The 25257-nt window shown below is 35.3% G+C and overlaps 2 protein-coding genes across 4 annotated transcripts in view; one reads left to right on the plus strand and one right to left on the minus strand.

Moving 5' to 3' along the window:
• The window catches only part of LOC142343316 (syntaxin-1A-like), a 383172-nt gene that overhangs the window by 266494 nt on the left and 91421 nt on the right, over positions 1–25257 (plus strand). The gene's annotated exons all lie outside the window — the stretch shown is intronic.
• Positions 4621–25257, minus strand: part of LOC142352116 (neuronal acetylcholine receptor subunit alpha-10-like) — an 84877-nt gene continuing 64240 nt past the window's right edge. For all 3 annotated transcript variants that reach the window (XM_075404508.1, XM_075404498.1, XM_075404491.1), the window contains exons 6-10: positions 21913–22156; positions 20645–20749; positions 16013–16395; positions 14736–14893; positions 4621–5049 (exon numbers count right to left, since the gene is read on the minus strand). In XM_075404508.1, the coding sequence (XP_075260623.1) occupies positions 4830–5049; positions 14736–14893; positions 16013–16395; positions 20645–20749; positions 21913–22156 (1110 nt within the window). In that variant the 3' untranslated portion in view covers positions 4621–4829. The remainder of the gene's footprint in view (positions 5050–14735; positions 14894–16012; positions 16396–20644; positions 20750–21912; positions 22157–25257) is intronic.

The following is a 25257-nucleotide window of genomic DNA, read 5'->3' on the forward strand; positions in this document are numbered from 1 at the left end:
CTTTTTGATGCTAAATTTATCAACAAAATTACGTTTCTATCATTTTCATGAAGTTTGAAAACTGACAAAATTTTTTGAAAAACTCCAAAAAGTTGCAGGTTAAATTTTTTTTCAAAGTTACATTTACCTAAAAACATTAGTCACAAAGTCTGAAATCGTTTTGTTTCGAAAAAACAGACAGACTGAAGACCAAAGAGAACAGTGACGAGTTGAGTAATGACCTACCGCTAAAAAATTCTAAAAATCTTTTCAAATGTTTGTATTTTTGTAAAATGTGTTGAACGGTTTGTGTTGCACAGAACGTTTTACACAAAAGTTTGAAAAATTACTAAATGTTTGCTAAAGATTGCCATTTTTAATAAATTCAATTCGAAAAACCTTGTTATCAAATCTTGTTGATGCTAAAATTGTGAGATTTGTCAAACAAATTAACTTTAGATTATTTTCATGAAGTATCAAAAATGAAAAAAGTTTTTGAAAAACTTCAAAATTGCAGTTTAATATTTTTTGTCAAAGTTACTTTAAAATATAAAAATGCGTCTCAAAGTCTGCACTTTGTTTTGTTTCGAAAAAACGGACAGACAGAAGACCTGAGTGAAAAGTGACGAGCTTGAGTAATGACATACCACCAAAAATTTCTAAAAATCTTTTTTAATGTTTATATTTTTGTAAAATGTGTTGCGCGGTTTGTGTTCCACAGAACGTTTTAAACAAAATTTTGAAAAAGTATTTAATGTTTGCTAAGAATTGCCACTTTTAATACGTCCAATTCAAAAAAACATTGTTATCAAAACTTGTTGATGCTAAAATTGCTAGATTTGTCAAAAAAAGTTAACTTTAGATTATTTTCATGAAGTATCATCAAAAATGAAAAAAGCTTCTGAAAAGCTTCAAAAAAGTTGCAGTTGAAAGTTTTTTGTCAAAGTTACATTTACCCATAAAAATGCGTCTCAAAGTCTGAACTTCGTTTTGTTTCAAAGAAACAGACAGATAGAAGACCTGAGTGAAAAGTGATGTGCTTGAGTAAAGACATACCACCAAAAATTTCTAAAATTCTTTTTTAATGTTTATATTTTTGTAAATTGTGTTGCGCGGTTTATGTTGCACAGAACGTTTTAAACAAAATTTTGAAAAAGTATTTAATGTTTGCTAAGAATTGCCACTTTTAATACGTCTAATTCCAAAAAAACATTGTTATCAAAGTTTGTTGATGCTAAAATTGCTAAATTTGTCAAAAAAATTAACTTTAGATTATTTTCGTGAAGTATCAAAAATGAAAAAAGTTTTTGAAAAACTTTAAAAAAGTTGCAGTTGAAAGTTTTTTGTCAAAGTTACATTTACCCATAAAAATGCGTCTCAAAGTCTGAACTTCGTTTTGTTTCAAAGAAACAAACAGACAGAAGACCTGAGTGAACAGTGACGAACTTGAGTAATGACCTACCGCTGAAAAACTCTTAAAATCTTTTCTAACGTTTGTATTTTTGTAAAATGTGTTGCGCGGTTTGTGTTGCACACAACGTTTTACACAAGGTTTTGAAAAATTAGTTAGTGTTTGCTAAAAATTGCCACTTTTAATAAGTTCAATTCAAGAAAACTTCATTACCAAATAATGTTGACGCTATAATTGCGAGTTTTGTTTGAAAAAATTACCATTGGTTTGTTTTCATGAAGTATCAAAAATGACAAAAGCTTTTGAAAAGCTTCAAAAAAGTTGCAGTTGAAAGTTTTTTGTCAAATTTACATTTAACCATAAAAATGCGTCTCAAAGTCTGCACTTCGTTTTGTTTCGAAAAAACAGACAGACAGAAGACCTGAGTGAAAAGTGACGAGCTTGAGTAATGACATACCACCAAAAATTTCTAAAAATCTTTTTTAATGTTTATATTTTTGTAAATTGTGTTGCGCGGTTTGTGTTGCACAGAACGTTTTAAACAAAATTTTGAAAAAGTATTCAATGTTTGCTAAGAATTGCCACTTTTAATACGTCCAATTCAAAAAAACATTGTTATCAAAACTTGTTGATGCTAAAATTGCTAAATTTGTCAAAAAAATTAGCTTTAGATTATTTTCGTGAAGTATCAAAAATGAAAAAAGTTTTGAAAAACTTCAAAAAAGTTGCAGATGAAAGTTTTTTGTCAAAGTTACGTTTACCCATAAAAATGCGTCTCAAAGTCTGAACTTCGTTTTGTTTCAAAGAAAAAGACAGACAGAAGACCTGAGTGAACAGTGACGAACTTGAGTAATGACCTACCGCTGAAAAACTCTTAAAATCTTTTCTAATGTTTGTATTTTTGCAAAATGTGTTGCGCGGTTTGTGTTGCACACAACGTTTTACACAAGGTTTTGAAAAATTAGTTAGTGTTTGTTAAAAATTGTCACTTTTAATAAGTTCAATTCAAGAAAACTTCGTTACCAAATAATGTTGACGCCAAAATTGCGAGTTTTGTTTGAGTATAATCAGATGTCAAAAAGATTTTTTAATATTGTTTTTTTTGGTGTCCGTGCATGGTACTTGTCTTTGGGTATGGGTATGTGATTGTGTGTGTTTATGTATAAATGTGCGTATGCACAATGTTTTTGGTATTTCTGTTTATTAGAAAAAAAGAGAGAGCTAGTTTTGGAGACTTAGTTCCTTTAAATGTTAGAAAAAGTAAAGGCAAAGGGCATAAAAATGTCAGCAAACATAATTTGAATAATAAATCGAAAAATTAATTAACATTCAATACGAATTGCCGTTTTAAATAAGACCAATTCTAAAAGTGTTTGTTAAATCTCGTTGATTCTAAATTTGCGCGACTTGTCACAAAAGTTAGGTTTCCATTATATTCATGAAGTATCAAAATTAAAAAGTTTCTTGAAAAAACTTCAGAAAATTGCTTCTCAAAGTTTATTGTCAAAACTACATTTAACGATACAATTGCGTAAGAAATTCTAGCATGTAGTTTTTTCAGAAAAACAGACAGACAGAAGACCTAAATGAACTGTGACGAACTTGAGTATTGACCTATTGCCAAAAATAAAATTTCTAAAGTTCTTTTTTGGTGTTGGTGTTTCTTGTGTAAAACGTGTTCTGTGGTTTGGTTTGCATGGTTTTTTCTGTGTTTAAGTGTTTCATTTTGTAGAACCTATATCTTTCCAAAATGTAGTTAGGAATTTTCGTTTTTGTCTGACAAAAAAGACGGCATAGTTTTTGGTTAAAACAGTCAAAGTAATTTTCTCCAATGTAAATAATTTGGTTTCGGATACCAACAACGGTTTTTCTGACACGTTTTTAAAGTTGTTTTGCAAGTATGTTGGAACATTCTGTGCTAAGCACAGACTCGCACGAGCCATCTTGTTTACTAAACAAAACCGTTTGACCGAAAATTCTCCGCAACGTAAAAGTATTTGACATAAAACTGCTATGAAATTTTGTTTTCACGATCTTGATTCGTGAATTTAGTTATATATAGTTTATCACAGCTCGATTAGTTAACTTTTTGGCATAAGAGATTAACTTCCCGATAACTGATGTTTCAAAATTTCATTCTAAATTTAGCAGCAATTAAATTATTTTTATGCACGGTTAAATTGTTGTTTTTTTGTGACCAGCGCGTAATTTTCATTAAATTAATGGGAAAAAGTATAATTATGTATAAGCTCAATTAAAGATACATTTTGTAAATAGTTGTGCAATATGACAAGAGTTGCGTTATTCAAATGACAATTAACAAATACTTATAAGTGGGTCAAATTCTAAGAGAATTCGAGATATATGCGGTTGAAAGGGTGGGCAAAAAGGGAAAAGATGCACTTTTTCTATGACGTTTTGTTATTATCTGGAATTGGTACCAAGATATTTCAACTTTTTTGATTGGGTTGAAACAATATTGTTTTTAAGAAACATAAAGTTTGAAAAAGAAAAGATTATTGCAATTTTCTCCCTCGAAAACTGGACTGGACCCTTCCCTGTGCTCCTTTTTCTCTCTTTGACCTAATATTTTGGGTTATTTCTGCAAGTCTAATGCTAATTGGTCAACAAAAGCCCAGTAAATAGTGTAAACCGCGTTCGAATTAACAATAAAATCTAGTAAGTCCAGGGGGATAGAGGGGAGGGGTTTTATCAGAAAGCCCTATCGCAATAATCAATTTTCAATGTTAGAATTAGAAATTTTCTAATACCAACAATATCAGATTCTTCTTGTATCGATATCGTAATGTCGATATAGATTCCTATCATGTTGAGAATTGCTGTGCCGTCTTTGATGTCATTTCAATATCATCATCATTATCAACAATAGAATTAGAAATTTCTTAACGCTAACATTGAACTTTCGTTGAATCTATTCTGTTTTGTCCCCCCCAGTGTTTTTTACGCCCCCCCAGTGTTTTTTTACGCCCCCCCCCCGTGTTTTTTACGCCCCACCAGTTACAAATTATATGTTGTTATATAGCACGTTACTATGTAAGAAAATAGCACGTGCTCCGGCGGCGGGGGGGGGGGCTTAAAAAATATAAGCTCACTAAGGTTGTGGGTGGGGGCAAAACAGTATAAAACCGAATTTTGGATCTGTTCTGTTCCCCCCCCCCCAGCTTGGCATAAATTTTTTATGACCTGCAGGCGCACGTGCTGTTCTCTTACATAGTAACGTGCTATATAACAACATATAATTTGTAACTGGGGGTCATAAGAAACACTGAAACACTGAAACAGAATAGATCCCGGATTTTCCTTGTATCAACATTGTAATGTCTTTATAGTGTCCTTTAGTGTCGTGTGTCATGTGTCGAAACGACCTTATGTATTTCATTTAATGTCGTGTCGTGTCGTGTCGTGTCGTGTCGTGTGTCTATTCGATGACAATGTTGGGCATGGCAGGTGTGTGCTGTGGGTGTATGATGTGGGATGGAAACTGGTAGTAGATCCAGAGGATGGTGATGAGGAATACAAGTGTGAACACAATCATGAGAGTCCTGTCCACAATCACAGCCACACATTGCCAGTCACTCCTCAGTCTTCCCAGTTCATTCTTCTCCCACACGTCACTCATCATAGTCTCCAGTTGGGCTCTGTCAACACGTAAAAAGGACATTTTATCAACCCCAGCTCATTTTATCCCCCCCCCCCCAAGGACCAAGGAATATGAAGATCTTTAATCGTTACAGTGGTTATATATTTAGGATCTTTTCCGTTTGTGCCCTTCTTCATTTGCAAAATTTCCAGAATTCCAATGTTAAATACACAACTCTTAGTCTCCATTTGGGCTCTGAACGAAATGGAAATGCTCGTTGTGTGATGTGATGAAAAATAGAGAATTGATAATCAACCGTCTGAAACTTGGCTTCAGAACGAATCTTTACGCATCTTTATATTTATTTGTAAATAAATAGGTTCTGCAAATTATTAGGTCGAAGTTTATAGTAGACTTAATTTTTCATCTGACTGGTTACTTCGGAGAGACCGCTGACTTTCAAAGTACCCAAAATTGAAACAGCTCTAAAAATTATTACAGGTTGTTTTCTCAAACACTCCTAAAACAATTAGAAACCATCGTTTTTTTTTTAAAAAAAAGTTGATTTCTAATTATTCGTTTAAAAAAACTAAATCACAAAAAATAGGTTTACTTGTTCCTTTTATAGAATATCCCAAGTTTAGACCTCAACTTATGAAAAAAACCATGATCGACCAAGTAAGGGTATAGAAAGGACCTCGACCAAATAGCCTTCAAAATTGACTTTGTTTGACGAACAGCAGAAATAGAAAGGTCCTCGATCAAATAGCCATGAGAAATGATTTTAGTTTAGTGACCAGCAGAAATTTAACTCGACTTGACTTTTCACGCTAAAATTTTGCACGACATAAAATGTCAAGCTCAACTGTTTGCTGTACTCAGACTATTCACGCTAGAGTTTTGATAAACATTTGATTTAACAGTCTCTTTTTGTGGCTCAAATTTGTTACATTTAGCTGGACCCAATTTTTTTACACTGGACTTTTTAACACTAATAACCCAAAATTTGATGCTTTACTTGTGCTCAACTCAAAGCTTTTAATAACTGTTTTTTTGTCTCGGAAAATTCTTATACTGACTATTGATCATATCCTAGTTAAAAAGTATGCTCCTGTACGGACTGGTCAGTTTTAGTGGGCAAACTAAAAAAATACTACAAACTAATTTTTTTCCAAGTTAAAATTAGATCACGAAATAGCAAAATTTCAATTCAAAATGAAACTTTTATGATGCTGTAAGAACTGTCTTTTTAATATGAGGCAAGATATACCAGAAATGAGACTATACTGGAGGACCGTTTATTTCTTTACTTCAGTTCAACAAAAGATATGATGGCATTTTGTCACTGCTTTAGGAAAAGTTCTTTGTTCATTTTTTGTCGTTTTACAGACAAGCTGTGAAAGCACGCTTTCAACAAAAAAATGATGACACTTCTAGAAATCATTCTTAAAAGTCTTTTGATATTCTGTTTAACGGGAAGCTGGATTGGAAATTAAACCGTTCTGAAATTACAATTGGAACATTTTATGGAAAAACCGTTTATGTTACCAATAATTCATATTATCGCAAAAAAAATTGGAAAAATTATTGTTGTTGTTTTTCCCATATCTCTTAAAAATCAAAGCGTTAGGTTGCCATTCAAAGATAAAGTTGTTAGCTGATGAATTTTTCCACGAGATCACATTTAGCTGTCTAAACTCAAATAAGATTTGCTATGAGTTCCAGTAGCTTTTGTATTAAAATTGGATTGAGGAATCACCTCAACAATTTGTATGATCAGCACTAGCGGGAAGTGTTTGTAAATTAGGTTGAAAAAAACTCAGCTTTCTTTTTGTCACAACTCAGCACGGTTTGGGTGCGGGGGAGGCGTGGGCAAAGAAGAGGGGGCGTCGAGCGCTTGGGGTTTGTGATACCTCTGACTGCTGAGGTATGTATATGAGCCACGAATACGTTTTTAAGCTTATCAGTTGGATTCGAGGAGCGAATCCAAAGTTTCACTAAATGGTGGGATAACCACTTTTAGTTTTACTTTGAAATAGAGTTACGAATGTAGTTATAATTCAATGACGTGGAAATCCTCCTCAAATCCAATTGGGATTCTTATGACTGCAAACTACTAAGATTGAGAACAACTGAATTGAATGAGAAAGTTTAGCAGAATGAAATATTATCAAAGTGGGAGATATGAACAAACTGAAAAGTTGACTTATTAGTCGGCGGTAAACTTAACATAAGTGAACTATGACATTTAATCAGACAAGGGCAAACTTAAAACAATTTATTACTAATCAACAGATTATGAACTTAATATGGTACAACCGTACCACATATCCTCGGCTCTAATAAAATTATAAACTGCAACAATTTAAAATTTATGATATTAATAACATATGTACTGGTTATTATAAATAGTAGATAAATGTGAACAACAGCAAGCCAACAGATAATCATAGTGGAAATGCGAGATTTATGCAGGAGAAAATACTTTAATGGAAACTCATTATATTTGCATTCAATCGTAAACGTAAAACACAGATTAATTCACAATTGTAGTGCGAATGCAATAAATTTAATTTTCAAGCTTTACTGCAATGAAAACCAAATTGAAAATAACAGCTGCAAACTAAACAAGTTCACAAATAATTATTGACAATTAACCTAAAACATCGCGCAATAGTGGCACAAATCCAAATCCGGGTTAAATAACGCACAATTGAGTGAATCATTTTTACTAAAATTAAATTTAAGCAATAAGTTAATCAGTTTTAAATGACAGTTTTTCTTAGTTTTAAATTTGATTTTCGGCTTCAAAAACGCTCAAGTTTTTTCCCTTGCATACTCATCGTAGTCGTATTCTTCTGGAGACCATGTTCCAACTGGTGGAGGTGGAGGAGGGCTTACGACCGGCAGCTCAAATGACGTTTCAATTGTAGGCGGTTGGAGTGCCTCTTCTTGAACTACTGCATCTATGACTGGGTTACTAGCTTTATGTCGGTTGGGTGCAGGAGCAGAGTCTTCGCTAATCGAAGACACTAAGCTCTCAAATCCGAAATAGTCTGGGAACTTCTATTTCTTTTGGATTTTGACGTGGAAGGCGAGGCGCTTGACGAGGTGACCGATGACGGAGCAACTGAGGATGCATTTGACGCATTCAACGTCGTCGAGGACTGTCGCGATCGAGTTCTTCCCGTTTGAGACTTCTTGGGTCTACGAGAAGACATCGCCTTAGAAATATTGCTATTGTTAGTCGAAACTCCTGAAGCAGCATCGGACTGGGTGGGTCTGTGGCGAATTTTATTCTCCCCCCGATATTTTTTCTTAAGGTCCTTCATATGGTGCGCTATCTTCTCTTCTGTTGTCTTCTCATATGGAAGGTGACATCACTGGGCGTACTGCCAAAGATCATTATTACGCTCAGCACGGGTGCCGAATTTGGCGATATCACTGTTTCGCACTCGGACTTCAGGGACTCCGGGTTCCTTTATAACCGTTGTCGTAGGCGACGTTCTGACGACTGTACTACCCGGGGCCAATGTTTACCAGAGGCCACGGAGATCCCTCTTTGATCTTTTGGACATTTTACAGGCTAGCTTGATATCCAATGATTTCTCCGTTCGTGGTATCGGTTGTTTAGTTTTGGATGTATTATAAATCGGGATACCGATTTGTTTTTGTCCCCATTGTATCTGCGTCCTGCATCCACCTGGGCCTTTTGCATCGCCTCTTCTATCAAAATGTCGCTGCGATCACCGGTCACCCATCCGTTATCGTCGAGGAAGTCCTCTACGGGTACAGTGTGAGCATCTAAATAGTGGTGAAGAAAGTTTTCATATGATAAATTTGATGACTTTGGTATCGTGCTAATACTACTTAGTGGTGTCTTTGGCTTTCTTCCAAAATGTGCTTGGAAATGTGTTACATTTGTTGTCTTTTGTTTGCATATACGTAATTGATATACTATTGACTTTATTGCTTCTTTAATTGTGAATGTATTTTTTCTATGATCTAATTTCATGCAGCTAAGACGTCTTTTAATTGTTTGTATCAAATGCTCTACAAATCCAATAGCTCTATTGTCATTAACAGGTGCAGTGATAATGTTAATATTATGTTGTTTGCAAAATTTCTTTATAATTTACATCCAATTAAACAACGTGCTTGATCTAACCTAATGTTTCGGGAGACACCGTGTCTTTGAATATATTCATCTAAAAATTTTATTACATTAGGTCCATTAGCTTTATCAAAGACTTCGACAGTGGGATATTTGGAAAAACTGTCAATACATGCGAGAAAAAGTATATCTTGATCTTTTTCATTTGTAATGGGGCCGCATAAATCAATTTGTATTTCTTCATTAGGTTCAGAACAATTTAATAAAGGCTTCCATTTCGACGCCGGAACAACCGGTTTGAGGTCCTTTCCAATATCAGTACAAGGCTTTCATGTGGCAGCCTTGTTAAGAATCTCGCGGTGCATATACGGCCAGAACGCATACTGCGCAAGAGTTATCATTCCCCAACTGCCGGAGTGAGTGAGATGTAGGCTCTCTAACACGGCGTCCTGGATTGAGTATGGTATTGCCACATGTTCGTCCACGCAGACACAGCCTGATCGTACGTGAAGATCCCTCCAATAGGAGAAGAGATAAAGGTTCACCTCCTTACACCGTTGGGCATTACTCTGGAAGATGCAATCGCGAACCTCCTTAAGGACTGCGTCCTTGCTTCTTAGCACAGCAAGGAACCCTTTTGTAAATAGCTGCGTCAAGTTATTTTCAAAAACCTCTTCCTTAGACAATTCAAGGTTTGGGGAATTGGGGCCTTCATTGGAGGAGTGAGTTGAATTCACTGCCGAGTTTGGTATGAATTGAAAAGTGACTCTGCTGTGAGTAGGAGGGGTTTGTGGAATTGATCTCGGACTGCACATCGCTCTTTGAGAGATTGTATGTAATTGTGATATGTGTATTGTATGTATGTGTGATTATGTTGACTGGAGTTTAAGTGGATTTGAGCTGCGTTTGCAGAATTTTCAAGAAGCAACTGAGTTGTGTTAAGATTAATGGCAGAAAGCAAGTTGGAGTAGTTTGTTGAGAGAAGAGCACGTTGTGAGGCACGTGTGGAATGTGTGTGATCGGCTCTGCTAAATTGCTGCGATTGACAGTTTTGCTGTGTGGTATTTACATAAATCACTGCAATAGCGTCACGAATGCGGGTAATTGTTGCTACCGCAACTTCCTCGTCGTATTTGTTTGTAACTTTTGCTTCTTGATTTGGTTGGCGGGATATGTAATCTACCAGCCCCATTTTTGCGTCTGGTACATGTTCAATATTAAGATCAAAAGGTAAAAGACGATCTACCCAACCGGTTAAACGACAATTATATGATTTGTTAGGTCGGTGTTCTTTCATGATAGAAAGTAGTGCTCGATGATTTGTGATGATTGTGAAAGACTTGCCAAAGAAATATTTTTTAAAATATTCTACGGACCACAAAAACCCTAACAATTCTAATTCATTAATGCTGTAACTTTCCTCATTTGAATTCAGGAAACGAGACGCATATGCAACTGTATGCCAACCTGTCGGTGAACGTTGTTCTAATGCTACTCCTGATCCAGCTCGAGATGCGTCGCATTTGATCCGCGTTTCCAAGTGGGGATTATAATGTGTGTTTTCTGTTGCGTTTGCAACTTTATTTTTAATCGGTTGAAAGTGAGCTTCAAGTTCATCATTCAAAGTGAATTTTGTATTCTTTTCAAGCAATGGTCAAAGTGGACGACATAAATGAGATAAATTATGGATGAACTTACCGAGGTAATGAACTGAAACTAGAAGTGAGCGCAGTTGCTTTAGATTTTCAGGTGCTGATAAGTTTAATATTGCTGCTGTTTTGGACTGAAGTGGTGCGACTCCCGATTGAGTAAATCTGTGTCCTAACCATTCCATTTCGGTTTTAGCAAAATGACATTACGGTAAAATTATTCGCAAATTATCATCAAACAAATTTTTTCAACATTTGTAGACTAATTTTAAGTGATCTTCTTTTGGTCCTTGACTGACTATTATGATATCGTCTAAGAAGCAGTGAGTATTTTTAAGTCCGCCTAACGTATAATCCATCACTTTTTGAAATTCTGCTGGCATGTCCGTTAATCCGTAGAAACCGGTAATGAAACGATAAGTACCTGTTCCTTCACCGCTAACAATATTAAAGTTGCAATGCCTAGCCGTTTCCGGGTTCAAATTAAGTTGACTGTATGCGTACTTCAAATCCAATGTAGAGAAATATGCTGTTTCCTGCAAGGCATTTGTACTTAAATTTTGTTGGATTGTGTCAATTAAGTTATATATATTCAGCTTTTGAGATTTATTCTTATGGATAGATTTAATCAATATTTTCGAATCTAAAGCTAGTTTAACTGTTTTGTCTCTTTTTCCATGATGACTTTAGGTGAGATGAAATTTTTATCTGAAAAACTATTTAATTTTATGATGTGTGTTCCTGCAACTATTTTTTTAAATTTCGTCATTAACTAGTGGTTGTAAATTAATTGGAACTCTGCGTCCTTTTTGGTTTGTAGATGTAAATTGTTTATGAAACGTAGATTTAACAGAGTGTTTTAATGATTTACGGATTCTTGAGATAAGACCCGGAAAATCAAATGCTATCTGTTTCTTGATTAAACATTGGTTTTGATCGACAACTTGTTTTGTTTGAGTTAGAGAAAAGCCTAGCTTTAGGAAGAGATCTCGTCCGATGATGGGTCTCTGGCCATCTTCGACTACTGTCACATTAACATCCTCATCTACCCAATCATTGCATTTGATAGATGTCTTGATGACTCCAATTATTTTGATTAAGTCAGTAGAAAAAGTTTTTAGATCTAGTATTTCTGGTGTTTGTACCCAGAAAATTCCTTTACACTTTGACAACATAGTATTCGCAAGACATTTATTGATTATAGTGCACACGTTTCCCGAATCCACCAAGGCTTTTGTCTGAGTATTCCCGATGCAAATGTCTAAGTTCACCGGCTCCACTTCGCAAGTGTCGTTATTAATAGAGATTGTTGCAATGCAGTTGTCACTATAGTCATCATAATCCGAATCGTAATTAGCGTCATAGATACTTTGTTTTTGGAACCATGTATCTATACGATTTACTTGCTCTCCAGCTGTTGCTGAAGTACCCACCGTGGCCGCCTCGGAGATAGAGTTGTCTACATTGTTTACTCTGGGTTTCAGCTTGTATGAATGTTTAGGTTTTCTACAAACCTTCGCGAACTGGTTAGCAATACCGCTATTTTTACAATTCTTCCCACGGCCAGGACAGTTTTGACGATGTGCAGCTGACCACCCATAGCCACAATTTGGACAGATTGTAGGTTTTACGAACTGATTCGTTGGAGGTCGCGATCTATTCCAAGATCCTTGTATATTGTTTACTGATGTAGTTGTAAACTCATTTGTAGTCGAATGAACAGTGGTTCCGGATATCTTTAACTGGTTCTGAAAGCCCATCTCAATGTTCATGGCAACTTCCAATGTCTTTTTAGCCGTTCTCGTTTCTTTTAGTAGTTCCCTCTGGATCTCGCCGTCTTGCATGTTAGCTATAATAACGTCACGAATTATTGACTCCTCATGACTTCCTAAATCGCAGTTCAAAGACAGCTCCCGAAGACAACCTTAGAACTTTTCTACAGGTTATCCTTTCAATTGTTTCCTGGTGAGGAAACTATACCGATCAAAGGTGATGTTTCGCTGTTTGGTAAATACCTGATCAAGGCTCTCCCAAAGGTCCTTTGTTGTTACGATCAATTTGGATATTTGGTTCTTGGGAACCAAATATTCATCGTCCTTCCATCCCCAAGCTGAGATAGGTCAAGGAGACAGCTTTGTTGTCGCAAAGATTTCAAGGTTTGTCGCCAAACAATTTACATGCAAGTTTTATCTTTTGACAACGATTTAACCACGCATTCTTAAGTCGCTCGTTTCGAGTTTTCCGATCTCTTTCACTCTGAGTTGTACTATTCTCAACATTATTCTCGTATTTAGGTTCTGGAGGGAAGGTGACCTTGTCCGGAGGATTGTCGCGTAGAGTGCCGATTGAAATACCCTCTTTTTGCCAGGATAGCCAACGTCAGCATTATCTGCCAGCGATCCCATCTCAGAGGTGGTTCTAGTGTTGGTTTCTCCCAAAGTGGTTCGAGTCAAAAGAGTACACGTTCCTTGACAGCTGATTGCGCCATGTGATACCTATGACTGCTTAGGTATGTATATGAGCCACGAATAATCTTTTAAGCTTATCAGTTGGATTCGAGGAGCGAATCCAATGTTTCACTAAATGGTGGGATAACCACTTTTAGTTTTACTTTGCAATAGAGTTACGAATGTAGTTATAATTCAATGACGTGGAAATCCTCCTCAAATCGAATTGGGATTCTTATGACTGCAAAACTACTAAGATTGAGAACAACTGAATTGAATGAGAAAGTTTAGCAGAATGAAATATTATCAAAGTGGGAGATATGAACAAACAGAAAAGCTGACTTATTAGTCGGCGGTAAACTTAACATAAGTGTACTATGACATTTAATCAGACAAGGGCAAACCTAAAACAATTTAGTACTAATCAACAGAATATGAACTTATTATGGTACAACCGTACCACAGGGTTACAGAAATGAGGCGGAGGACGGTGGACGAGTGCGAGGAGTGAGCTGGGGCGGGGGAAGGGGGTTTGGTGAGTTAGTTGTCAAAGTTATAAGAACCGTCCTTTACACGAAATGAATTCATCCCCTCAACATTTGCTTTGAAACGCATAATTGGACAATAGGAAACAGTAAGCCTTCAGGATAAACTTAAGGACCACAGGGCAGGGCTCTACTGTTTATCCCGTTTTTGAGTATGGAACGCCAAATGATCGAAAAAAAGAACTATCAGACAAATAGACGGTAGTACTCAAAATTGTTTTGAAAACAAACCGGACTCAACTAATTGTTCCAAACTTCACTTGAGAGCAATAAAAATATCTGAAGCCTAAACTGCAGTTAATAATGGTCACTTCGACAGTTTTTAGCAAATAATTTTATGTAAGAGATCTATGGGTAATTTTACCAGATTGTTATCACCATCAAGAATTTCGTTAACTCAAAAGAAAGGTCAAGTTCTTGAAAACTTCAGGAGGGTATAAAAAGAAGTGGTAATTCATTTGGTCCACCCCCGTTGAGTTTATGCCATTCACATAAATTTTTTGGATTATAAACCATATTTTCGTCAGCGTAGTTGCTCTTCAAACAGTTGTCTAAATTAAATGTCTGATTATCAAGCGGTTAATCAATTGCCTAAGTATAGGTTACGTGACCTTAATGAAGTCACTGAGACAGTCTGGCTATAACCGAGAACCTTGCAGTGGAGATGCAATCCAGAATTTTGAAGTGACTTTAGCAGAGTCACGTAACCTTGCTTGAAACACAAACTTACAAGTTTGAAGTCTGGCTATGCATTTAGGAGAATCTGGCATTCTAAAATCTTGCATTTCTGAGATCTGTCATTTCAAAAATTGCACGGGCATGTTTCTACATTTTTTCAGCGTTCATTGGGCGTTCACGTCATTCTGTTAGTAGTTATACAGTAAGCGTTATTATCGCAACGAGAGTTGATTATGGTTAACTAATTTTTGGTGCTCCCTAAAATGAAATTTGTTAAATACTTGATCAATCAGAAAAAAAAATGTAATAACCTGATCCACTCTAAATACTTCCTGACTTGGACGAGTTGCTTCCCATTTTCGTCCAGTTTCAACTCTGTGATTTCTCTGATTGGCGAATCTGGCATCTTCTGGGGGTACATTGTAGTCTTGTACACTGGCGAATTGGACGCTAGGCGCGACGAGTAGGCCTGTCAAAAAATAAATAAAAACTCAATTTCTCAAGTACAATAATCTGAAACTTGCAAGAAAACTATGAAAGTTTTTTTAAGGGTAAACTGGGGCCATTAATTCTCTAGTTAATTTTGGTTAATTAGAAATAATTTGTCACGTTGCAATTTCCGGATTACATGCAACAGATCGCCAGAGAAGTATCGCGCTTAGGCCGATATCAGGCTTTGTGTACTAAATAGGCCAAGTAATATTATCATAAAGTTGAGTTTTACTCAGAAAATGGGATTTTCTATCAGGTACCAAGAGGTGGGTGGGGTAGGGGGGGGGGGGGGGGGAGGGGGTCGTTTTTGAGTTACTGAAAAAAATTCTACTATGTTTTAACAAAGGTATTGTTTTCTGTATAATTTTTTTCCTGCGGGTTTTTCTTTAAAAGATAGAGTGTTACGCCTCCGAATTTGTACGAAAGTTTTTCCTGAAATTAAATAATAGTTGGGTTCACAAGAAAATAGTAGTTAAACTTTACAGTCACGGCATGTGTCGAATAATCAGATACAATCACAATGTTGTGTGGAATATTTGATCGAGCTGAAATTTGCTCAATAACCTCCTTCTTTCCAATAACTTCTTTTATTTTTAGAGCAAAAAACTTTCTTTTCAATTCTTTTTAACTCTTCGCGGCAATTGATAGCGGGGAGACCTCATTAAAGATAAGGTGGGAAAATTGTCCACAGCGGTAGTCCTTTTTATCCAACCTTAATTTCACTCTAATTCCAAATGGTCCAATAATTTTTCCTAATTAGATCAAATGTTACCTGGTTTAAGGGAAGTCTGGCAGCATACCGTTCCGAAAATGTATGTTCAAAACTCTCCGTGAGGGATTTTTCTGCATCGGAATAATTGTTCCGACCCATTTTATTGGGGGAGGAACTATATAATTTAAAATCCACCGTCAACCCACCGGTGTTAATTAATACTTCCACAATTAATTTTTCTTTTGGTTTGTCAAATTTTAATTTTTTTCCATTATTCCACTGTTTTTACCCTTAAAAATCAGAGAACTAAAGTTGGCGTATTTTGCTCCCCAAGAGTTTCCATTTCCCCTCTACATGTGTTTTTACTAAATGTTAATGAATTACCTGTTGCTGATGATGATGGTGGTGGCCTTTGTTGACCTTTAAGTTGGTAGCCTCGACCACGTGACCATTCAGGTGATGGTTCGCAGTCTCGAATGTGAAAATTGTGTCTTTGTTGCTATCGTCTACTGAAACTGAACTGCGGGTGCTCGAAAACATCCTGGAATTAGCCTTGACCAGTTTCTTTGGGGTGTAGTGCCCCCCTGACGTCTTCCGAACCCAGTAGGGTTGTTGAAGGCTGGGTGCGACTACCCGGGCGACGTAGTGAAGGAAGACAATCCTGATCCATTTGGGAACTGGGGTGTCCCGGTCGACTATGTTGAGAACGAATACATTGATTGCGGTGGAAAATGTGATCAGGAATAATGTTGCACAGTAGTAAACACCTGGAACATTAACAATACGGATCTTTTCTGTTTCGCCCAAAGCCTATTGCGCATAAAACTTTTACGGCCCCAGCCGCACATGCTATTTCTTACATTGTAACTTGCTATAGCAACACATAATATGAAATTCGCGGTCATTAAGATCAAGGGGGGGGGGGCTATAGGTTATAGTAGCTGGGTAACAACAAATACTTTGTAATCGAGGGTGCATAACGTTCTGTGGTTGGAGGGGGGGGGGGGGGAGGGGTCAAAAGAAAAAGAAAAAAGATCCAATTTGAATGTCAGATGATTGTATTCACTCGCCATCAGAAATCAACATCCGTGGCTGATTATTTGTTTTTCTTTTCCCCATTTGGTTGCAAAAACTAAGTCCAGCCCGTACACGTTTTATTGGAGCAAAATTAGTTTTTTATACTTTGGATTCTACAAATGCAAAAAATAAGAGCTTTTTCGAAGAAAAATTATTGAATGTCGGAAGTCCGGAAAACAAACAACTGATCAGATTTTAGATTAATATTGCTGCCAAAAAATTATAGTTCGCAAAATTTAGGGACAAATTTTATCCATTGTTCGGTTCTCGTTTGGCCGCTATCGAGCGTCAATAAACTCCGTCACTATTAAATTGTTCAGCTGATTAGGTGTTGTCTCACAGAGACTCACATAATGATAGCAATAATTTAGTATCTCGATGGACAACATAATGGCAGTACCGTTTGGGCGGTGTGATCATGTTGTTTTTTTTTCAATTACTTTGTTTTTAATTTTTCATGTCTGTTAATCAGTTCAACAAAATTAAGCTCCTTTGTAAAAAAAAGCAGAGTATTGAGCGTAGATGTTGTTGATTTGGTCACGTTTGACGGCCATCACGACAAATATGCCGAAAACTGTATAATCTTTAATCTTTTCAATGCAATGATTAAAATGATTAAAATTTTTAATGATTTCTTAAAAAATACTCATTGTTTTTAAAAATCTCGAAGATAGTTTAAGGAGTAATTGTAAACCCAACCTCGTCATGTTATCATTTGCCTCAAAAGGTTCTGCAGAGAAAAGCAAAGAAAAATTCAAAAATGAAAAACTTAAGAAAAATCGACGCGTTTAATTGTTTCACATAACAAACAGCTTGTATTTGTAACACCAGTGTGAACATTGAGCCGGATTTTGTTGCGCTACTGGGACATAACGGAATGTCTAAGGTGATAGAAGGAACAAAAACCGAATTATACAAAAGTGAACCCTCACTGCGGCAATCGGAGCAGTTGACTACGGAACCATTGATAATTGACAATGCAAAATACAACACGTTTAAAAGGACCATAAGCAGATCATTTATGATTCCTACTAATCATTGCAAAATCATATTAAGAAATCTGTATGTTTTATATGGAACCACAAATGAAATTTCATCACGGGTTTGCAATTTCGAACGTTCCCAAGGGCACGATGCTTGCCACAGAGGTGCCCTAAAGTTTTTGCAACTAAGTGCTTTTAGCCGATGGGCCTTGGGGTGGCAAAAAAGGCTTTTTCAACCAATTTAACTGTTTTTAGGGACAGTAAAGACAAGGGTGAAAACGCCCTCTACAGAAAAAACTAGCACGTTTGGAAGTTTCAGCAATGTAAAGTTATGGAACAGACGCTTTCGGACATTTTAGAAGGTGAAATATTTGAGTAACAAAGGAAAATCCCTTTAGTGTGCTTATTTCCCATTAAAAACCAAAAAGATCTAAAAAATTAGTAAAAAACGAGCTCTGCAATTCGTTTGATATTTAACTATATTGTTTACAAATGAACAACTGTAGGAAGCATGCTAAAATTGCTCCAAAATTAGTACACCAAATGTATTTAGTGAATTTAACACATGCAATCTTTTTTGCCAGATGAGCAGTTTCCACCCGTACCTAACCTTCAGAGATCATCAAAACTGAATCAGAACAATTTCAGGGAAATTAAGCTTTTCAGTACTGAATCAGAGATAATTCAGAACAGATTCTGAATTTCTCTGATTCAGAGAAAAATTCAGAATCAACTTTCTCTGAAAATCTCTGAATCAGAACAAAATCAGCATTACAATTTCTGAATCAACTCTGATTCAGAACAAAAACCAGAAATTTTTTAAAGCAGCAAGACAAACAAAACTGCAAAAAACCGGCTCCGAAGTAGGTCTTTGCAACAATAGCAGTGATAAAAGTAGGCATCTTTTGAGTTTTTTCCACTTTTTAGAAAATTAACATTAACTATGATTCTGGTCATTTTTACAACATCTGCCGCATATATGAGCACCTGGTTCTATGATGCAATTAGAGACTCTATGCTAACTAAGAATCTACAAAGATTTTGGTCTGAATGTGTTTCTTAGAGAGAAAAAACTGTCGTTATAGAAAAATAACTTGCGACTTTCTCTATAATCAGTAATATGAAATGTCTTTGTGTTAAAGTAAATTATTTGTTTTTTTTTAAAGTTTTTATGTAAATTACACCATATGGACGCTTCGCACTTAATCTGCAAAAGGCTGAAAAAATTTTGTCATTATTAAAAGAAGTTGCAATTTTGTCTATAATCATTTTTAAAATAGGTTTCATTTGTACTGTGAAATTATGCAATTTTCCGGAATTATTGGATTAGAACCAGTTGTATGGGTTATGTGAACTGTGAATCTGCAAGAAATGACCAGAATAGGTTTATTTGAAAACAAAGTTGTCCTTATTTTGTTTGTTTTGTTTTGGAAAATTGTTCAAGCTTGGTTTTTTTACCATGCAATACCAGTTATCCTATAGTTTATTTCAGTGACTCCGTCACTGCTCGTTTCCAATTTACGGTTAAAAATTTATTCAATTATTGATTTCAACTGAAACTGCTCTTGAAAGCCTTTTGCTCAAAAGTGCATATTTACAGTTTTGAGTTAAGCGAGTCTGATACTACTCTGTCATAGCATGTTGTTTTTTTGTTTTTTTTTTCGGAACCACTGAAACGGGTTTTCATTAAACCAAGATAACACCGAATCACATTGGAAAGTTTTTTCTCGAACGACTAGAGGTGGAGAAAGTGCTTCAAATGAGGTCAGAGGTAAATATTTGCTACTGTTCTGATTCAGCGTGAAAGAGACCACTAGTTTCGGATTTCTTTTTCATTTGATTTGTAGATATAAACTACCTCAAATTGAGTTCAACTGATTAAATTTGTGAACAAGATTACACAAAATAGCATTAAAAGTTGTTGTTTTGCTGATTGATTTCCTATTAGGTCGGATTGAGCTGCGAATGCTATCTTTACAATTAGATTGGAGTTTGTGTCGCGTTTGCTACTTATATTTAAGTTATTTAGAAATTTCTACAAGTGTAGAGATGAACGACTAGTAAGGTTACTGATCTCTATTTTGAGGAGCGATTGGCAAAGTTTGAATCGACAACTGACTTGCTGCAGTGAAAATGAGATAATGAAAGTATTTACAATTTAAACCACAAGAGGAAATAAAAGTAATCATAAGTTGATCACGCGAAACAGCAAGAACTCCAAAATGTTTACAGCGTGAACAGACAGTTTCTTGTCTACGAAAAAGAACAAATTAAATTAAGATCAATATATGAACTAAATAGAAATTGAAGATTAAAATTAAACTAAATACGGTATGTAATATTGTTCACAATATCCTAACCGTATTATAGTTGTTCTAGAGCAATTACAAAAGATTTTGATAACGTTCTGGCTGTGGTGCAGATTGAGTGAATAACTTTGTTTCGGAACCACCCCCTCCCTCTGAAGAAACCATTTCCTCAGTACATGTACAATGCAATTGACGGTATATATATTAGAAAGATTGCTTAAAATATATTTTTTAATGACTTGCTTTTATAAATGGTCTACTTTTTGCTGGATGACTTTTTGTACAAAATCTATATAAAGGAATGGCAACATGTAGTTCAGGTATAGCTAAAAAATGCGGGAAGAGCTATTGATGTGTTGATTTTAACGGATTCCTTGCATGCATCAATTCTTGTATTTTTGAACCTAAGCTTGTGTATGTACCATTATAGGATACAGGAGCGAGTTTGATGGGAAATTTTCTAATTTTTGAGAATTTCGGCACAATTTACTCCAATTTTTACTCCAAAATTCACTCAAAAATTTGCGCCAAAATTACTCCAAAGTTTACTTCAAAATGCATGCTCCATATTCACTCTCAACTTTTCTGGAAAATTCAGAATTTATCTCAACATTCACTTTAAAATTTACTAAAAAAGCTTTGCTAACCTAGAAGAGGCTGTACGTCACTTGGTGGCATCATAGTTCCCACCAGTAGAAGAAACACACACATGGAGGTGAAGAGAGCAGTGCCCAGCTGCACTTTGGCATCTCCTGAAAAATAGACTTTTCAAACAGATCAACAACCCACTTTCTATGTACTTGATAAGACGTCACCCCAAAAACTAAAACTCTTCATTCGCAAACTAATGCGATAACAATGATATCAAATTGAGGCTTCAGCTCGGAGCCACTCCTGATGAGATCAACCCCGAGCGGACCTGCGTGCGCATCGGGCGCTCGAAAAGCATGGACTAGAAAAAAAAGTTTGAGTGCATAAATCTCTGCACAATGGTCGCGACATGGGCTGACCAGAGGTTATTTTGTTCTGAAACTTGTCTGATCAGAGGACGTTTCAGTCTGAGATGGTATAAAAAGTGATTTTTTCCAGCGCAGTTTGAAACCAAAAATAATTCTGTGTGTACGAAATTCTGATCAGTTGTCACTTTGGTCTGGGACCTCAACCTAAGAACAACTTAGACTAAGCAATTTTAAACAAAGTTTATTTCATGAATCGCATTGAACATGCTAATAAATGACTAATAAATGACTAATAAATCACTAATAAATGACTAATAAATGACTAATAAATCACTAATAAATGACTAATAAATGACTAGAAAATGACTAATAAATGACTAAAAAATGACTAATAAATGACTAATAAATGACTAAAAAATGACTAATAAATGACTAAAAAATGACTAATAAATGACTAAAAAATGACTAATAAATGACTAATAAATGACTAAAAAATCACTAATAAATGACTAATAAATGACTAAAAAATGACTAATAAATGACTAAAAAATGACTAATAAATGACTAATAAATGACTAAAAAATCACTAATAAATGACTAATAAATGACTAAAAAATGACTAATAAATGACTAAAAAATGACTAATAAATGACTAAAAAATGACTAATAAATGACTAATAAATGACTAAAAAATCACTAATAAATGACTAATAAATGACTAAAAAATGACTAATAAATGACTAAAAAATGACTAATAAATGACTAAAAAATGACTAATAAATGACTAAAAAATGACTAATTTCAATTGTGAAAACTATTCTTATGCAATAATTTTGAAAAAAAAGGACTAATTTTCTCTGATGTCGGTTTACATATAATGACTTTGATTCCATAATAAAATTATTTTAAATAGTTTTTTATTAATCTTTTCGTCCGCGAAACGCAAAAAGACTTACCAGAATTACATGGCAGGTACTGTCCGAACAACATAACAAGTGACAACATGATACAAGGCAGGATCAAATTCACAATATAGTACAGACTCTTCCTCTGGATTCTGAGCTGGAACTGGACGAAAGAGTAGCCCCCCTCCTCGTCAAACGGGTTGTACTCTATCACCGCCTGCGCATGTATCAACTCCCACTCTGTAGATGGAATGTAACTGGACAGGTGGATGCCGGAAGTGGTCACAATTTTCAGCTGAACAAACAAAGAATGAAAACAAAATATCCCGAATGAAAAAATAATTATCATCATTATCATCAAAATTATTATCATTTTGCATGTTTGTATTGTAGTAACAAAACATATAGCTCATGAAATGGTCATAACAAGTTATTTTGTCTCGCAAAAGGCCTTCATCATTTTTCAAAAACTTCAACGTAAGACTAAAACAAAAAAAAAATCACAAAAAACATGAAAAATTGCAACAATTTGAGCCCAAAAACTCCTAAAAATGACCTTTTAACATTAAATCAAGGTCACCCCAGCAGCTGCACCACTCTGAGCACTTGAGGGACTACTAAAGCCCACTTTGGGCCTCTAATGAAACTTAATGCCCGCTGGGCTTTACCTGTTTATCCCGTTTTGAAAGATCAATGTCATTGAAAAATGTGTGAACACATTTTAAAAAAACACAGCGCCCCAATACAATTCAAATTCTTTGAATTGTAATAAAAAATCCAACGTGACGTGTCACCGCATTTGTACATTTAATTTTGCACAAAAACAAGCTGGATCTGAGCAGCTTTTGTCATAAACGGGCCAAATGCGCTTCACTTCAAAGTTTTTTGTTCGCTTACAGTTCCATCGAATTTCGGTGCCCGCCTACTTTATTATGGTTTACGTGAAATTTTGGAGTTTATCGACAACGGCGTAGCGGTTCGAGTTGCATCGCTCAAATTTTTTTGGAGTGAACCCAGCAGAGCCACTTAACTTTGCTTAAAACACGCAACTTGAAAATCGGAAAATGGGATCGATTCTGTTTGCCCACCGTTCCCCCAGTGTTTTTAAAGCCCCCCAGTTACAATTTATATGTTGTTATATAGCAAGTTACTATGTAAAAAATAGCACGTGCGCCTGGGGGCGTAAAAGATATAAACCCACTAAGCTGGGGGGGGGGACACAATAGAAACGGAAAATGCTCAATGTCATAGAGATCCACTTCTGACTATGTAAATTAGATCTTCCGGCATTTTAACTTCTGGAACTGCACAATGTCGGCAATTGTACGTGCGTATCGTAAGTGAATATCCAGCGGTATGCACGTTCACAAAATTTTATGAAAATTTGGAACAAAATATTCGTCAACCTGAAAAGTTGTATGAATCAAAACAACAATGTATTAAAACAAATGCTAACATATTATGGGATAGCAAATACTGATATCATTTTTGCTTCTTTAGAGCCAGCAGTATCCAGTCTTTTTTAGAGAACCGTTATCGCAAAAATTAATACCAAAAAGAGATTTCATCTATCAGGCAGTGCTAACAGACTTAGATTTTCTGTGAAATCAGTTTGAGTGTCTTCGCACTAGAATTGAAAAGACGTTTTATATTTTTCGAAAACATTGCATTATAAAATCTATTTTCCTCAGTGGCAGTTTTTTTTCTATTTTTTTCTTGAGCTCTAAATCGGCCTTTGATTGTCGTCTGTAAAATCGGCCTTTGATTGTCGCATGTAAATAATACCTTGTTTATAATGCAAAAAATGTGGAATTTGTTTTATATAACAGAAAATAATTCTTCGCCACATAAGCTGCTCTTAGCATTTTTGATGTTTTTTATTTTATGACCAAACAAGAGACCGAATGAAATTAAAAACAAAAGCGATATGTTCGGAACCAAAAAATAAGGACAAATTTGTCTTCAACCAATCGGCACGGAGCTGCCATGTGGGGGCATTAATTTTACTTGGGAGCTCCTACAAAGGTCATCAGAGGTCATTTTAGTTGTAATATATAGATTATCAGAGAGCAAAAAGCTATACATCTTTAAGTGGCATACTGCTATTAATTGAATTCAACTAATAAACTCGTTCTTGAGAGAGCAGTTAAGATAGCGTAAAAAAAATGCGGAATTAAAAGTAAATCGAAAAGTCGAAAAATGTTCTGACAAAACGTTAGCGTTAAAAAGACTCACAAGAATCCTAGGAGTACCACAATTACTTCAATTTTTGTTCAAATGTGATTGGAAATAAGAATTAAAGATGAATTGACACTCAAAATACTTTCATAAAATTTTTGCGCACTAAATTTCCGTGATTACAATTTTGCTTCAAAATTGAAAAATTCAGAGAACAAATTAAAAATATTAAATTCGGAGTTGACATTTAAACAATTGACGATCTATTTTGTAGCGCGAATAACTTATATTAGAACAAAAAGCAACATCACTATAACTTTTAAGAATCCTTTTGCTATCAGCAGCCATTAGCTTCAGTCAACATATGAAATATAAGGCAGTTGAAAACATTATGACACATATAACTTATTCTTAATAAATTCATACCCAAATCAAAGAAACTCGCTTAAAATTTTGAGCCTCAAACAATAACAATGAGAAGGTCCGAAATTATCCAAAGAATTAATTTCAAAAAAAATGGTTTGGCATTTTCTGCAGAAGAATTCGGAGTGAGCCCTGACCAACTCAGCATATCAATCTTTCAAGATCTTGCAAGATTCTACAAAAGAATGTTAATCTTGCAAGATGATGCAAGCAATGTTATTCTTGTAAGGTTCTTGAAAGTTTGTTTCGGTCGAGCTCTTCTCTTATTGGTTCTTATGTGCGCATCATCTTTCATTTTGCGTAGAAATTGTTGGTATAACAGTTGTGTCTATTTTAAGAGACAAAGTGAAGGAAATTTACATAAAATGAAAGACTACCTATTTTAATACTGGCATAGTACAAACTGTTATTGTTTCATTAAATGGTAGTAACGCAGATTGAGAACTTGACATTCTCCTTAATTCGGGATCTATGCAATTACGCATTTCGATTATATTTCTCTGGGAAAGTGTCTACAATTTACGTCTCACTGAGTTTTTATTTTTTACGGCGTTTTTTCCTTTTATTTGCTAGAATTTTATTTAAGAAAAAAACAAAGGATCTCATGAAAAAATGATGAAAAATACTCATCGCATCATACTTTAATATTTGGTTTTTCGCGTATACTTGAAGCCTTAGTCGGTTTTTGTCTTGGTGATCTGAAAGGCTTTTGACTGGTGAGCTGAAAGGCTCTAAGAGAACGAAATGCCTTCTTTCCGGGCTTTTTCTGTTTTTCCCCTGTTTAATGACAAAAAG

Source organism: Convolutriloba macropyga, chromosome 1, assembly GCF_964194025.1.
Source record: "Convolutriloba macropyga chromosome 1, txConMacr16.3, whole genome shotgun sequence".
Classification (NCBI taxonomy): Eukaryota; Metazoa; Xenacoelomorpha; order Acoela; family Convolutidae; genus Convolutriloba; species Convolutriloba macropyga.